Source organism: Salvia hispanica, chromosome 1 (genome assembly GCF_029641045.1).
Source record: "Salvia hispanica isolate PSC_SH4W2 chromosome 1, Shi_PSC_v1, whole genome shotgun sequence".
In the NCBI taxonomy this organism is placed as follows: Eukaryota; Viridiplantae; Streptophyta; class Magnoliopsida; order Lamiales; family Lamiaceae; genus Salvia; species Salvia hispanica.
This window is the reverse complement of record NC_142692.1, coordinates 44,612,708-44,625,926: the sequence shown is the minus strand read 5'-3', so window position 1 is coordinate 44,625,926 and position 13,219 is coordinate 44,612,708. Positions and strand designations below refer to the sequence as shown.

General features: G+C 34.4%; 1 protein-coding gene across 1 annotated transcript; it reads left to right on the top strand.

The window, feature by feature from the left end:
• The first annotated feature begins 1,631 nt into the window (after nt 1-1,631).
• Nucleotides 1,632-3,257, top strand: LOC125219191 (UDP-glucose flavonoid 3-O-glucosyltransferase 7-like). Its single transcript, XM_048121099.2, has one exon. The coding sequence runs from the start codon at nt 1,727-1,729 to the stop codon at nt 3,137-3,139; it is 1,413 nt and encodes a 470-aa protein (XP_047977056.1). The 5' UTR covers nt 1,632-1,726; the 3' UTR covers nt 3,140-3,257.
• The last annotated feature ends 9,962 nt before the right edge of the window (nt 3,258-13,219 follow it).

The window sequence follows — 13,219 nt, the reverse complement described above, 5'->3', positions numbered from 1 at the left end:
GTGGTATTTTTGATAATACATAGTTCATTCATAGTCATCTAGTGCCTAAAATGACTTTTGCATTATCGCGATTGAAAATTGCATTGAGATTCCAAAAGGCACAGACTTCAACTATACTTAAATATATGAATTTAATGTACTACTTATTCTAAAAATACCTGTAGTGTCAATATATATAGAATTTGTAATTGAGTAAAGACCAAAATTGGTGCTGAACATGTGACTATTTTATATTTTTGGTGGATTTTTTGGTTCTATATATATATATATATGAAAATTTGATCATTTTGGTCCTCCGTCAAAATTAACATTTTGGTTTAAACTCGATTTTGACCAAAATTAACATTTTAATTCTGAATTTCTCCTTAATTAATTCACTAACTATTATTATAAATATTCTTTTAAAATTAAAAAATTAGAATTAAATGAAAATTAAATTCCACCAGCCCCGAGTGGCGGAATCGGCATCGAAGACAGCGTCGGCGCCTCCGGCCCCCTTCTGGCCCTAGCAGGCTTCCTACTCTTCCCAATAATCTGGAGCATCCCAGAAGCCCTAATCACCGCCGAGATGGCCACAATGTTCCCCGAAAACGGCGGCTACGTCGTCTGGGTCTCCTCCGCTTTAGGCCCCTTTTGGGGCTTCCAGCAAGGTTGGATGAAGTGGCTCAGTGGCGTAATCGAAAATGCCCTTTACCCTCTTTTATTTCTTGATTATCTCAAATCAGGAATCCCTGCATTGGGCGGCGGTTTGCTTAGGGTTATGGCCGTCGTTGCCTTGACAATTTTCCTCACTTACATCAACTACAGAGGCTTGACGATTGTGGGATGGGTTGCTGTGGTTCTTGGTGTTTTCTCTGTTCTTCCATTTGTGGGGATGGTGTTTTCTAATTTTAAAATAATATTTATAATAATAGTTAGTGAATTAATTAAGGAGAAAATCAGAATTAAAATGTTAATTTTGGTCAAAATTGAGTTTAAACTCGTTGACCGTTAATTTCTAACGGAAATATTGACGGGGGACCAAAATGGTCAAATATCCATATGTGCAGAAAAAAAAATCAAAAAGATAATGTTTAGAATCAAAAATATTAAATGGTCATATAGTACCAATTTTGGCTTTTATTCTTTGTAATTTATCGACTCAAAGACTCACATATATATTTGACTTATGTGTTGAATTTACTTTCTAATACTCCAACGATCAAGTAAAGAAATGATCAAGAATCTATTTTAACCGCCCAAGCTGGTAAACTAACTAAAGTAAAGACACGATGGTCTTATAATTAAGTTATTCACATAGCTTGATTATAAATTCTTTATAAATTTATTTTACCAAACATATTTTTAAATTTATAAGCTCTTAACACAACAAACATCCTCGAAACCCATAACTTCAGAATTCAGATCCACTGGCACATAAACGGTGATCTTAACCTAATACTCCATTCACTATAAGACACACTATAAAGCACAGTTAGAAATATTCAAATATCAATCACTATTAGTACATACACTATCACTACAAACCAACCCTATTAGAATACTTTTCCCTTTGGACCAAGTGCTTGTCATTAAATTATCAAACTTTAGTCATATTAGAGTGATTAATAAACTTGTCAAACACGCACAAACCAAAATTCCACACGTCTCTCCCCAATAGTCCAATATAACCACACTCCATTACCAAACACTCCTCTCCTTCTTCACACTGCAAAACAACATCACCATGGATCCAAAACCACACAAACCTCTCCACATCTACTTTCTTCCGATGATGGCCCCCGGCCACATGATCCCGGCCGTACACATCGCCCGGGGATTCGCCCGCCGCGGCTCCAAATCCACCATCATCACCACGCCCTCAAACGCATCCAAATTCTCCGAGACCATCGAAGCCGACCGCAGAAACGGCTCCGACATCTCTGTCTCCCTCGTCGAATTCCCCTGCCGCGAAGCCGGCCTCCCCGACGGCTGCGAGGATCTCTCCTCCACCACCACTCTCGAAATGTCCCTCAACTTCCTCCATGCCCTCGACCTCTTCCGCCGCCCGGTCGAGGACATCCTACAGCAAGGCGACCCCGACTGCCTCATCTCCGGGGCCTTCTTCTCGTGGACCACCGCCGTTGCGCGCAGCCTCGGCATCCCCCGCGTCGTATTCTACGGCACAGGATTTTTCCCCATGTGCGTTTTCCACGTCTTGAGGGAAAAACGCCCTCAAGACGCGGTTGCCTCGGACTCTGAAGAGTTCGAGGTTCCCGGCCTACCCGACCGGGTGATGGTTTCTAGGAGGCAGCTGCCGCACCATTTAAAGTTGAAACCAACGGACGACGATCCACTTCTAGAACTTACTAGAAAGGTTCTAGAAGCGGACGAGGCCGGCTTCGGGATCGTGGTGAACACATTCCACGAGCTGGAGCCGGCCTATGCCGCGTATTACCGGGAACTGGCCGGTAAAGCGTGGCACATCGGCCCGGTCTCCCTAATCAGCGGGGGGACCGGGCCAGAGAGCCACGACTGCCTGAAGTGGCTCGGATCCAGAAAACGAAACTCGGTTGTCTACGTCTGCTTCGGCAGCATGGCGATCGTCCAGAAGGCGCAGACGGACGAGATCGCGGCCGCGCTCGAGGATACTAAGCATGATTTCATATGGGTGGTGGGGAAAGGGGCGGAGGTGGATGAGGAGTTCGAGGCGAGGACGGAGGGGCGGGGGGTGGTCGTACGGGGGTGGGCCCCGCAGGTGGAGATACTGAGCCACGCCGCAGTGGGAGGGTTTGTCACGCACTGTGGGTGGAATTCGCTGATGGAAGGGGTGGCGGCGGGGGTGCCGATGGTGACGTGGCCGCTTTCGGCGGAGCAGTTTTTCAATGAGAAGCTGGTGGTGGAGGTGCTGGGGACGGGGGTGCCGGTGGGGGCGGAGGAGTGGAGCAAGCGGACGGACGAGAGGGCCGCGATCGGGCGGGAGAAGATTGGGACAGCGGTGGCGCGGCTGATGATTGGGGAGGAAGGGGAGAGGATGAGGAGGAGAGCGAGGGAGTTGGGGGAGGTGGCGAGAGGGGCGGTTGAAGAAGGTGGCTCTTCATATGCTGATTTTGATGGTTTGATGGAGGAAATTAGGATGTTTAGAGCTTCATCATCATGATGTTTGTTTAGGACGTATCATTTTTTGAGATAAATTGTTGCAATTTTGAATGTATGTTTGAAGTGTACTAGTATGTGATTTGGAGGGCAATTATTGATGATAGTAATTGATTTAGGTATGAGGCTAAAATCTTTAACTTTGAAAACTTCACAAATGCTGAAGGAATTTCGGGTTTCGTTATCATGCTTTGTATTTCAGCAAATTTTAATGAGTGCAACAATAAAATTCGAAAAATGGTTATTTACCTAAATAAGGCAAAAAGTCATGGTCGTTTATTCGATGATACACCCCTCTGTCCGCCATTAGAAGTCCTGCTGACTTTTCTGTACTCGTTTTATAAAATTATACTCACTCCATCCCACAAAAGATGTCACAATTGTGGGACGCCACGGGATTTTAGGAGGTTTGATTTTGTGTGTTAAATGGAGAGAAAAAATATAATTTTTATATTCATGTGAGAGAGAACTTTTTCCAAAAAAGGAAATGTGACATCTTTTGTGGGACAAACTAAAAAGGAAAGTGTGACATCTTTTTTGGGACGGAGGGAGTAATAAATAGTTAAAGTGGAGAAATGGTAATAGTAAGAGAGAGTTAGAATAATGTATAGAGAAGACCTTTATCTACATCATTCTCTCTCTTACGTTATTATTACTCCACTTTAACTATTTATTATCATTTTTACAAAACGAGTACGGAAAAGTCAACGGAACTTCTAGTGGCGAACGGTATTCCATAATTCATAATTGATAATGTGCTTATTACATAAAAATGGTTACTTTTAAATTAATGGCGTATCTTCATAGGAGTAATATATAGTGGTAATAGTGTTGGCACTTTTGATTGAAATTAAAAATTGTACGCTAGTATTTTTTTATTTTCATAATACACATGGTTAGGTTAGATTTGAAAAATAGTATAAATATTCTTTATTTAAAGGATTTATTTTTTACTTTTTCACTTATTTTTCTAGTACTTCTTTATATCTTCTTATACATGTATTTTCCATGCCAATAATTGAGCATGTCGACTCCTGCTTAACAGTCGTAGCTTGTTATGTGGTGTATCCGAATTTAATTTATCTAGTAGTAACAATTAATAAAAATAATTAATTATGCAATTTAAAAAAAATAGTCGGGCAAGCTCTGAAAGAGTCTGCGGTGGCCCGTGATTGCGTAGTTGTGTCAATGCATGGGTCTGCACTTCTGGAAACAAAGTGTTTTAGTTGAATAAATTATCTATTTTTTGGTAGTATCGAATCTATATTGTACAGAAAGAATATTCGATTCAGAATGTAACATATAACCAGTATCCTCTTCAAAATACGAGAGACTTCGAAAGAGATACTATTATTAATAAATAAAATAGCAAAGATAAATTTGATCATTATTCAACTATAAAATTTTTAATAAAAAAAATACTTTAGCTATATTTTGTCCGTAGATGTTTACGACAAAAAGAATGGATGAGGACAGTTTTTAATTTTATTAAGAACGCCAATTTGTATGTCTAATTAATTATACCATCAACGCTTCATAAAGTATTCTTATGAATAATGTCTCAATTAAAATTAGGAAACATAAATAGAAGCGTCTTAAGAAGCAAAAGATTAAGATAATTTGTCCTCTAGGGACGCTTTTTTTTTTTGGCCTAAATTATGATTATTTTTAAATATTTTTAAACGCTAGCCGTGATTTCGTATCAATTTTTTTGTTATTAAAAGATAAGTTTTTTGTAGTGATACTTCGAAATCCCTCTGGCTAATACTTAATTAATGTATAATTTTAATTTATCATTTAAATCATAATTTTGGAATTCTGAATAAATTAAGTACTACTGTCGTTTTACATTATGATAGTCCATTTCTAGATGGCTATTATGTATGTGGTGGAAATATAACGACGTAAAGTACAAAGATCACAAAATTTTTTGTCAAAATTTTAATTGTAGTATGAGATAATTGAGAAGTGTACAAAAATGAATTTGAAAATTAGAATTAAACGAAAAGTCAACCAAAAGTTAAAGGATAATTTTTCCTAAAAAATTAAACATCTTAAATTGGTCAGCTCAAACTAGTGATATATTTTAATTATAATTGGATATTAATATAAAAATAATACTTTCTCCGTCATACAATAACTGTCGCTATTTTCTATTTCGGTCCGTCCATAATAATTGTCAATTTCTATTTCGGTCCATTCCATAATAAATGTCACACTTCATTTTTACCATAAATGGTAAGTAGGTCTCACATTCCATTAACTCACTTCACTCACATTTTATTATAAAACCAATATAAAAAGTGAGTCTCACATTCCACTAACTTTTTCAACCAACCTTTTTTTATAATTCTTAAAACTCGTACCCACAATAAGAGTGACAATTATTGTGGGACGGAGGGAGTAATATTTATTAATATTTTAAACTTTGGGACTTGGGTGATGATCAATTGTTAACTAATTAGGCATCACAAATTAAGAACAAATCTTAGCCATTAGATTAGGAAATCTGTTGGTTGAAATAATGCCAAATGAATTATATTTTAAATTAAAAAATTACTTAAATAAATTATATTAATGTCAATTATTATCTATGGTAGTTAAAATTAACCACTTACTCTCTCCTTAAAATCATCTTAAAATTTTAAGTTTACGTAACTCTCTCGATTTAAATTATTTTTTCGTAAAAAATTATATCAAATTAAAGGTAATTTCATAAGGATTCTAACGAAATCTCAATTGCATATGTTCCGACGATGATTAGATATTGGAATGAAAAAAAAATTATTTCAATTTTCGTATATGTTGATAATCAGATTTTATATCAATAAATGCACCAAACAATCTCAATATAATGCATGTACAATATCAATAAAACTGTGTTGATATTTTCTGGTACTTGTGTTAAGATTCTCATGTATATTTGTAATACACTATGTTGATATAAAATAACTGTGAAAATTATTATGTTATAACCTATTGACCGTTTTACCTTTTTATTAATACTATTTATTGAAATACGCGAGCTTTAATTTTCATCCACTCATTTAAAGATTTAATGGTGTAGGATTGGTATTATTTGTGGATTGGATACTAAATGCATTTTAACATGACCCTTTAAACTTTTATTCTAAATAAATGAAAATTGAAGAAAAAAAAGATTAAAATTATATAATATTGTATCAATATTATTTCATGATACAACAATATTATTTCATGATACAACAATATTACACAAAGCAAAATGGTTCATTATTATACACAATATTTATATATAGATAAATATATGGGTGATGCAATGTTATATGATCGGATTAGGTGATTTATTTTGAAAGTGGTGGAAGCGGTAAAGGAGGATTTGGGACAACTTCGAGAGGATTTGTAAGGGATCTAGAGGGAGATTTCAATGTTAATACTATCATTTAGTTCTATATATGGGGTATTAATTAATATAAAGTTTTACATGGGAGTAATCAATTGCTGACTTATCATTTAATTGCAACTACAACTAATTTAAGGTCATAGGATTTTAAAAAACGTGTGGTCTACAATTTGCCACGTGTAATTTTCGTTTTTATTAAGAAAATAAAAAAAGATTAAAAAAAACTCCAAATTAGGATTTTGGATGAAAATGTCAATATAGTGTTTCAAAAATATCAACACAATGTTTTGAGAATGTCAACACTATACTTTAAGAATGGTAACTCATTGCTTATATTGACATTCTACATGTATTATATTGACATATTTTATATAGTATGTTGACATTTCTGCTTGCACGAAAAAATTAAAAAATTTCAAAAAAAATTTCAAATTTTGACGTCGGAACATATGCATGTAGGAAATCGTTGGAATACCTATGAAATTATCTTTAATTTGATATATGTTATATGAATTTAAAGTTTTGGGATTTCTGTCAAAAGTTAGTTATAACTAAACATGTAGTTAATTGACATTAATACCCATATTGATATTTTTTGGAATTAATCCTATGACATTATTGACGTTTTTCGTTGATTGTATTGACATTTAGAGATTAATGATCTAAGCCCTTAATTTGAATATCTAATGGCTATTATTTAGTTGTAGTTAACAATTAAATTATGAGTTAGCAATATAACACTCCCCAAATTCCATATATTAGTCTAGGTCTTAATTAGTTAGGCATATCTATACTACCTACATGCATCTTTTTTCAACTTAAAAGTTCCTATAGTATATTTATATTTCCTATAGTATATTTATTCTTTGAAATGAATTTTTAAAAAATAATCCAAATTTACCCTTTAATGACGAAGGAGAATCAATTGTGATCTATTGCAAAAGATAATTCAAGGCTTGCGATCAGATAAATCAATGTTGATTCCTACAAATTGAAGCCTATACTTTGAAATCCACATTGCACACACACATACAACACATACTCACTGCGCACACAATTAACATACTCATTGCGCGCCAATTGTGGCAGATTTAACTTTGCATAGCATACACTCATACACGCTTTCCATCTGCATCCTTTAATTCACAAACCTATAAATATTCCATTGAATATGATTTGATATTAATTTGGAAATAAGTATTATTATTAATATTATTATAATACTTTTGTTAAAAAATGAAAATTTAAGACAAATAGAAAGATTAAAAATGGTGATCATGCGATAAGCATGAATGACAACGTGACACAAAGTTATTCAATAGTATTCATGACATGACCATATTACATAAAGCAAAATGCTTGATTAATATTATATAGATAATTATATTGGTGATGGAAGATGATCGAATTAGGTAAATTTTTCCAAAGTGGGGGAAGCGGTACAGGTAGAGCTCCTCCGCCAGGATTTGGGATTGGGTTGATGGAACCTCCGACACCACCTACGACATCGGGGATACCACCTATGATATCGGGGATAACACCTCCGACACTAGCTAGACCTGCCCAAGGTTTATCGAACCGGCGGTTAAAACTGAAACCGTAACTGTCGGTTACGGTTCCGAACCGAAATCGTGAGAATTTATCAGAACCGAAACCGTCGATTTTTGAACCATGGTTCGGTTCAGGTTCGAAAATTTTCGAACCGAAACCGTGCCGGAACCGCCGGTTCCGCGCGGTTTCAAACCGGAACCACGAAAAACCACCGGAAAACCATGAAATCAAGCCGGAGCCGCAAAAAACCGGCGGTTTGGAACTGTGAAAAACCATAAAAAAAATCGTCAGAAAACCGTCGGTTCGGAACCGAAACCGAAATCGGCGGTTTTGGAACCGAAACCGTAACCGCGAAATACCCTCGCGGTTCGGTTCCGGTTCAAAAATTTCCAAAACCGGAACCAGCGGTTCCGAACCGTAACCGCCGGTTCCTGAACCGTGGGCACCTCTATCCGACACCCTCTAAATCGAGCTCAAGGCCGATTAAATTACGTCTAGTAGCATCACTCGTGGCAATGCTCGTCATCACCACTAACATACACAAAATCGCAACGTTGATGCTCAACCTATCGTCTTCGTATTGTACATGTATTGTATTGATGTACTAGATACATGGACTTGTGGGTATTTATAGGAGATTCAGTGTTAAAATTTCAACTCTATGGGGGCGTTAATGTAATATGAAGCTCTATACACTAGCCAAAGTCTTAATTAGATATATTTATAGGAGTAATGGCTAACATCTTTTTTCTACAAAAGAATAATCCAAATTTACTTTTTCAAATGACGAAGGAGAATTCATTGTGATCAAAGTTGCAGGTAAATTGGTGGTACTATTAAAATTAATAATTTCTGAGCGGTGCGTGCGATAGTTGCATATCCTTCTGCTTTATTAAGAACTTGATCCAATACTCAATAATGATTTGATAGATAGATAACTACAAAAATAAGATAAGATAAAATAAGTTCTCCAAATTATATTTAATATTCTTTTCAATATGGCACATATTTTTATTTTTATGCAAATTTGGTAAAATAAATATTCCCTCTGTCCCAAGATAAACGAGACGCTTCTTTTTCACCCTCGTTTCTGAAAAATGATACTATGAGTAGAGAGAGAGTGAAGTAAGAGAGAAAATTATGTAGAGGAGAGTCTTCACTACATATTTCTTTTTCTTACATTACTTTTTCTCACTTCAACTATTTTATAATAATTTTTTCAAAATAAGTGTGAAAAGAAGCGTTTCGCTTATCTTGGGACAAAGGGAGTAAGAGAAAAAATAGTGGACTCATTATTATAGTGAAGAACTAGGCTCACTCATTAGAGATAAAATTTTATCCGAAATTGAAATAAATATTGGCTGGGGAAGATGGTGGTTTACATTTAGTTTTTATTAATTATGCAATATAATAATGGATAAATAAATCAGAAAATCAATTTTACGGAAAGAAATATTCTAAATTCTAAAATATGCTTTAAAATTATTTAAATATATTTATATTCTATTTTAATATGCCAGTATACATCATAAGCTATTATTGTACATTAAATCATTCAACAACTCAAAATTTATCAATAATAATTTTTACTCAATGTCATATATATTATTAATAAAATTATAGTAATAATATTTAATCATGTTTGAGTTTAAATATATATATTTTAAAACTCACTCAATCAAATGTCCAACGTTGTATAAATAAGAGTACTTTTTTAATGATTTATGAAGGTTGAAGATTTGAAGCTCCATGCACTAGGTTTTAAATAGTTAGGCATCCCCATACTAGCTATAGCTATCATCTTTTTTCCACAAAAAAAAATCAAAATTTACTCTTTCAGTTGTCAAAGGAGAATTAATTGTGCTCAACGGTGCAAGGATGTTAAGATATCGAAGGCCTGTGTATCTGCAATAGGATAAACTAGAGGTGGTCTTACTAAAACACTAATCACGATTTATAGGGAATATTCGATTGCATGTATTAAATTACAACTTGTCTTAGGTAAATATATATCTTAAGTTTGAAAACTTCACAAATGTTGGAAGGAATTTTGGGTTTAGTTATCATGCTCTGTTGACTAGGAAACAAGCAATGAGCTATATTTCAGCTAATTTTATATGCAGCAGTAAAATTTTAAGAATGGTTATTTACATAAAAAAGATAAACAAAATCATGGTCATTTTGCTATGTTTCTTCTTAATTCATGATTAAAGAATTTATTGAATTATCACTTTCGTAGTCCTCTTACAAACTTATTAGCACTAATAATCTCGATTATCCCCTAGTTCAATTTATTGCCAAAGGATCTATTTTATCTTAATGGAGTAGTAATTGAGTACGTTAGCGCGCGCTCAAAAATCGTGGCTTGTCACGTGCATGGCCCATCCAAATTCAGTTTTTAAACAATTAATTAATAATTATAAATAAGAAATATTTAATTATGCAATTTTTTTTTCAAGGTAGTTGGATCGCGTTCCTTTTTGTGTTATTCCAAGGTAGTTGAGTCATATTCGTTTATGTCAAAAACTTTATCCTCTCTCATACTTTACTTTCATACTTTATTCCATCTTTTACATTATTTTCTCCACTTTAACCTTTAATACATCATTTTCTTATGTATGTGCATAAAAGAAATGCTTCAACTATTTTAGAACGGAGGAAGGATAGGATTGTACCTATAATATTTCATGATACGACCATGTTACATAAAGCAAAATGCTTAATTATTATAAACGATATTTATATATAGATAACTATATGGGTGATGGAATGATGATCGGATTAGGTGATCTGATTAGGTGATTATTTTAAATTTTTATACTATATTTATGTAGACATTATTTTTAAAGGTTAGATATTATTTAAGCTCCTTGCACCTATAATATTTCATGATACGACCATGTTACATAAAGCAAAATGCTTAATTATTATACACGATATAGATAACTATATGGGTGATGGAATGATGATCGGATTAGGTTTTTATTTTATGAGGTGATATCTAAGCTCCTTGTCGCTAGATATTATTGTATGAGGTACCGAGTTCGAGCCCTCACGACATCAGTTGTAATTTTCCTCCTTTCTATAGGAGTTTATTTCCCATTGGACCATTTGTAGATATATGCATCAGGATCCCGATTCATGAATCTCTCGTCGGTTCGAGAAATCAAGATAAGAGGATCAAACGTAATTTCCTCATTCATGTAGGAATTTATTTTAAAAAAAAAACATACACACATACTGCACACACAACACACTTGTCTCACACATTCTAAAAATATTTTAAAAAATGTCTAGATAAATATAGTATAAAAATTTAAAAGGTTATAATTAGTTAGGGATATCTATACTAACTAACATATTTTTTCTACTAAAAATTCCATATTAAGTTTTGAAATGAATCTTAAAAAAAAAAAAAATCCAAATTTGCTCTTTGAAATGACGAAAAAGAATTAATTGTGATCTATGTTGCAATGAGTATTTGGATATTCAAGACTTGCAATCAGATAATAAAGCTGCAGACTGATAAGTTGGTATTGTAAGAATTAAGAAGAGAGAATGATATATGCTGATTTTAATTGTCTGATGGAAGAAATTAGGATGTTTCGAGCTTCCTTGATGATTATCAGTTTTTGAAGATAATCTGTTACAATTTGATTTTTTTTGGGGGGGATTCGTTCTCGGGCTTTGTTGATTGAGAAACATACCAGAGCTAAGTATATTTCAGCAAATTTTAATGAGTACAACAGTAGTAATATTTTTAAAATGCCTATTTACATGAAAAAAGACAAAAAAGTCATGGTCATTTACTCATTTTTACGATGTTGCTCCTTAATTCATGATAAATAATGTGTTTATGATTAAGCCTAGAAATGGTAACATTCAAATTAAAAGGGGGTATCTTTATAGTTTATAATATAAAAGTGGTAATAGTGCAAAGTTACACTTTTGATTTGGAATTGAAAAAATGTACTCGTACACTAATTTTTATTTCTATAACATTTGGTAAGGTTTGATTTAAAAAATATAAGTACTTCTTTATTTAAAGATCTGTGACTTCCAATAATATTACATCAAAAATTTTATCCATCTGAAGATATTTTTGAAAAATGAGATGCAGCTTTTAATAAAATTACTTAGTCTATGGACTAATTTTATAGTTCTCTCTATAAATTTTAGCATTGACTTTTATAATTAAAAGTTTAAAACAACCATAACAATAATCCACAACCCCTTGAAAAACGCACACATCCTTCAACAATTTCTTGTTACTCCCCCCCTATCATTTTGTCGTTTTGATTGTATCTCTAATAATATTCCATTTATCTCTAACAATTTCTTGTTACTCCCCACTCACTCTTCCGCTAAAAATCTTTGGTTGCTCCGTTTATGTACATGTGCCGAAGCATGAAAGGAACAAATTTTATGTGTGTGCATTAAAATATGTTTTTTTGGGGGTATGTGATAAATCAGAAGGGGTATCGGTGCTACGATTCGGGGTCTCGAAAAGTTATAACAACTATGAATTGTAATTTTTTGGAAAGTGAGTATTATTATCACACTCAAACTCGGAGTCAGGGGGAGAGAAGTAATAATATTCAGGGGGAGTGTGAAAAAATTAGACCCCTTAATTTGCGTGTGCCACAATCAAGCAACTCAGTCGTGGAACTAACAGAGCAAGCTAGTGTCATCGCCGAGCCGGTCACATCTGCTGTAGAGCCTCCTCAATCGCCTATGCCTGATTCTAGTCCTCGTCCAGTGATATCCGAGGTAATTCCTGAACCGAGCTTAGAAAATACAGTTATTTTCTCTGACAATTCTGGTGTAGACGAGAATGAGAATGCAGCCATTGATGGGGATACTGGCCGCTATATACTCCCTTGGAGAAGTACTCGAGGAATTCCGGCAAAGCGATATAGTCCCGAAAGGACTAACAAAGGCAGATATCCTATGGCGAATCTGGCAAGAGCAAACTTAACTGAGATGGCAATGGATTTTGAAGCAGCTTTCTATGAAGAGGAAGAACTGCCCCGAATAGCCGAAGAGGCTATGAAAATTCCACACTGAAGGGAGACAATGCTATTAGAGATGCGGGCTTTGATGAAAAACAACACCTGGGAGATATGTCTGAAACCGGATGGAGTTCGAACA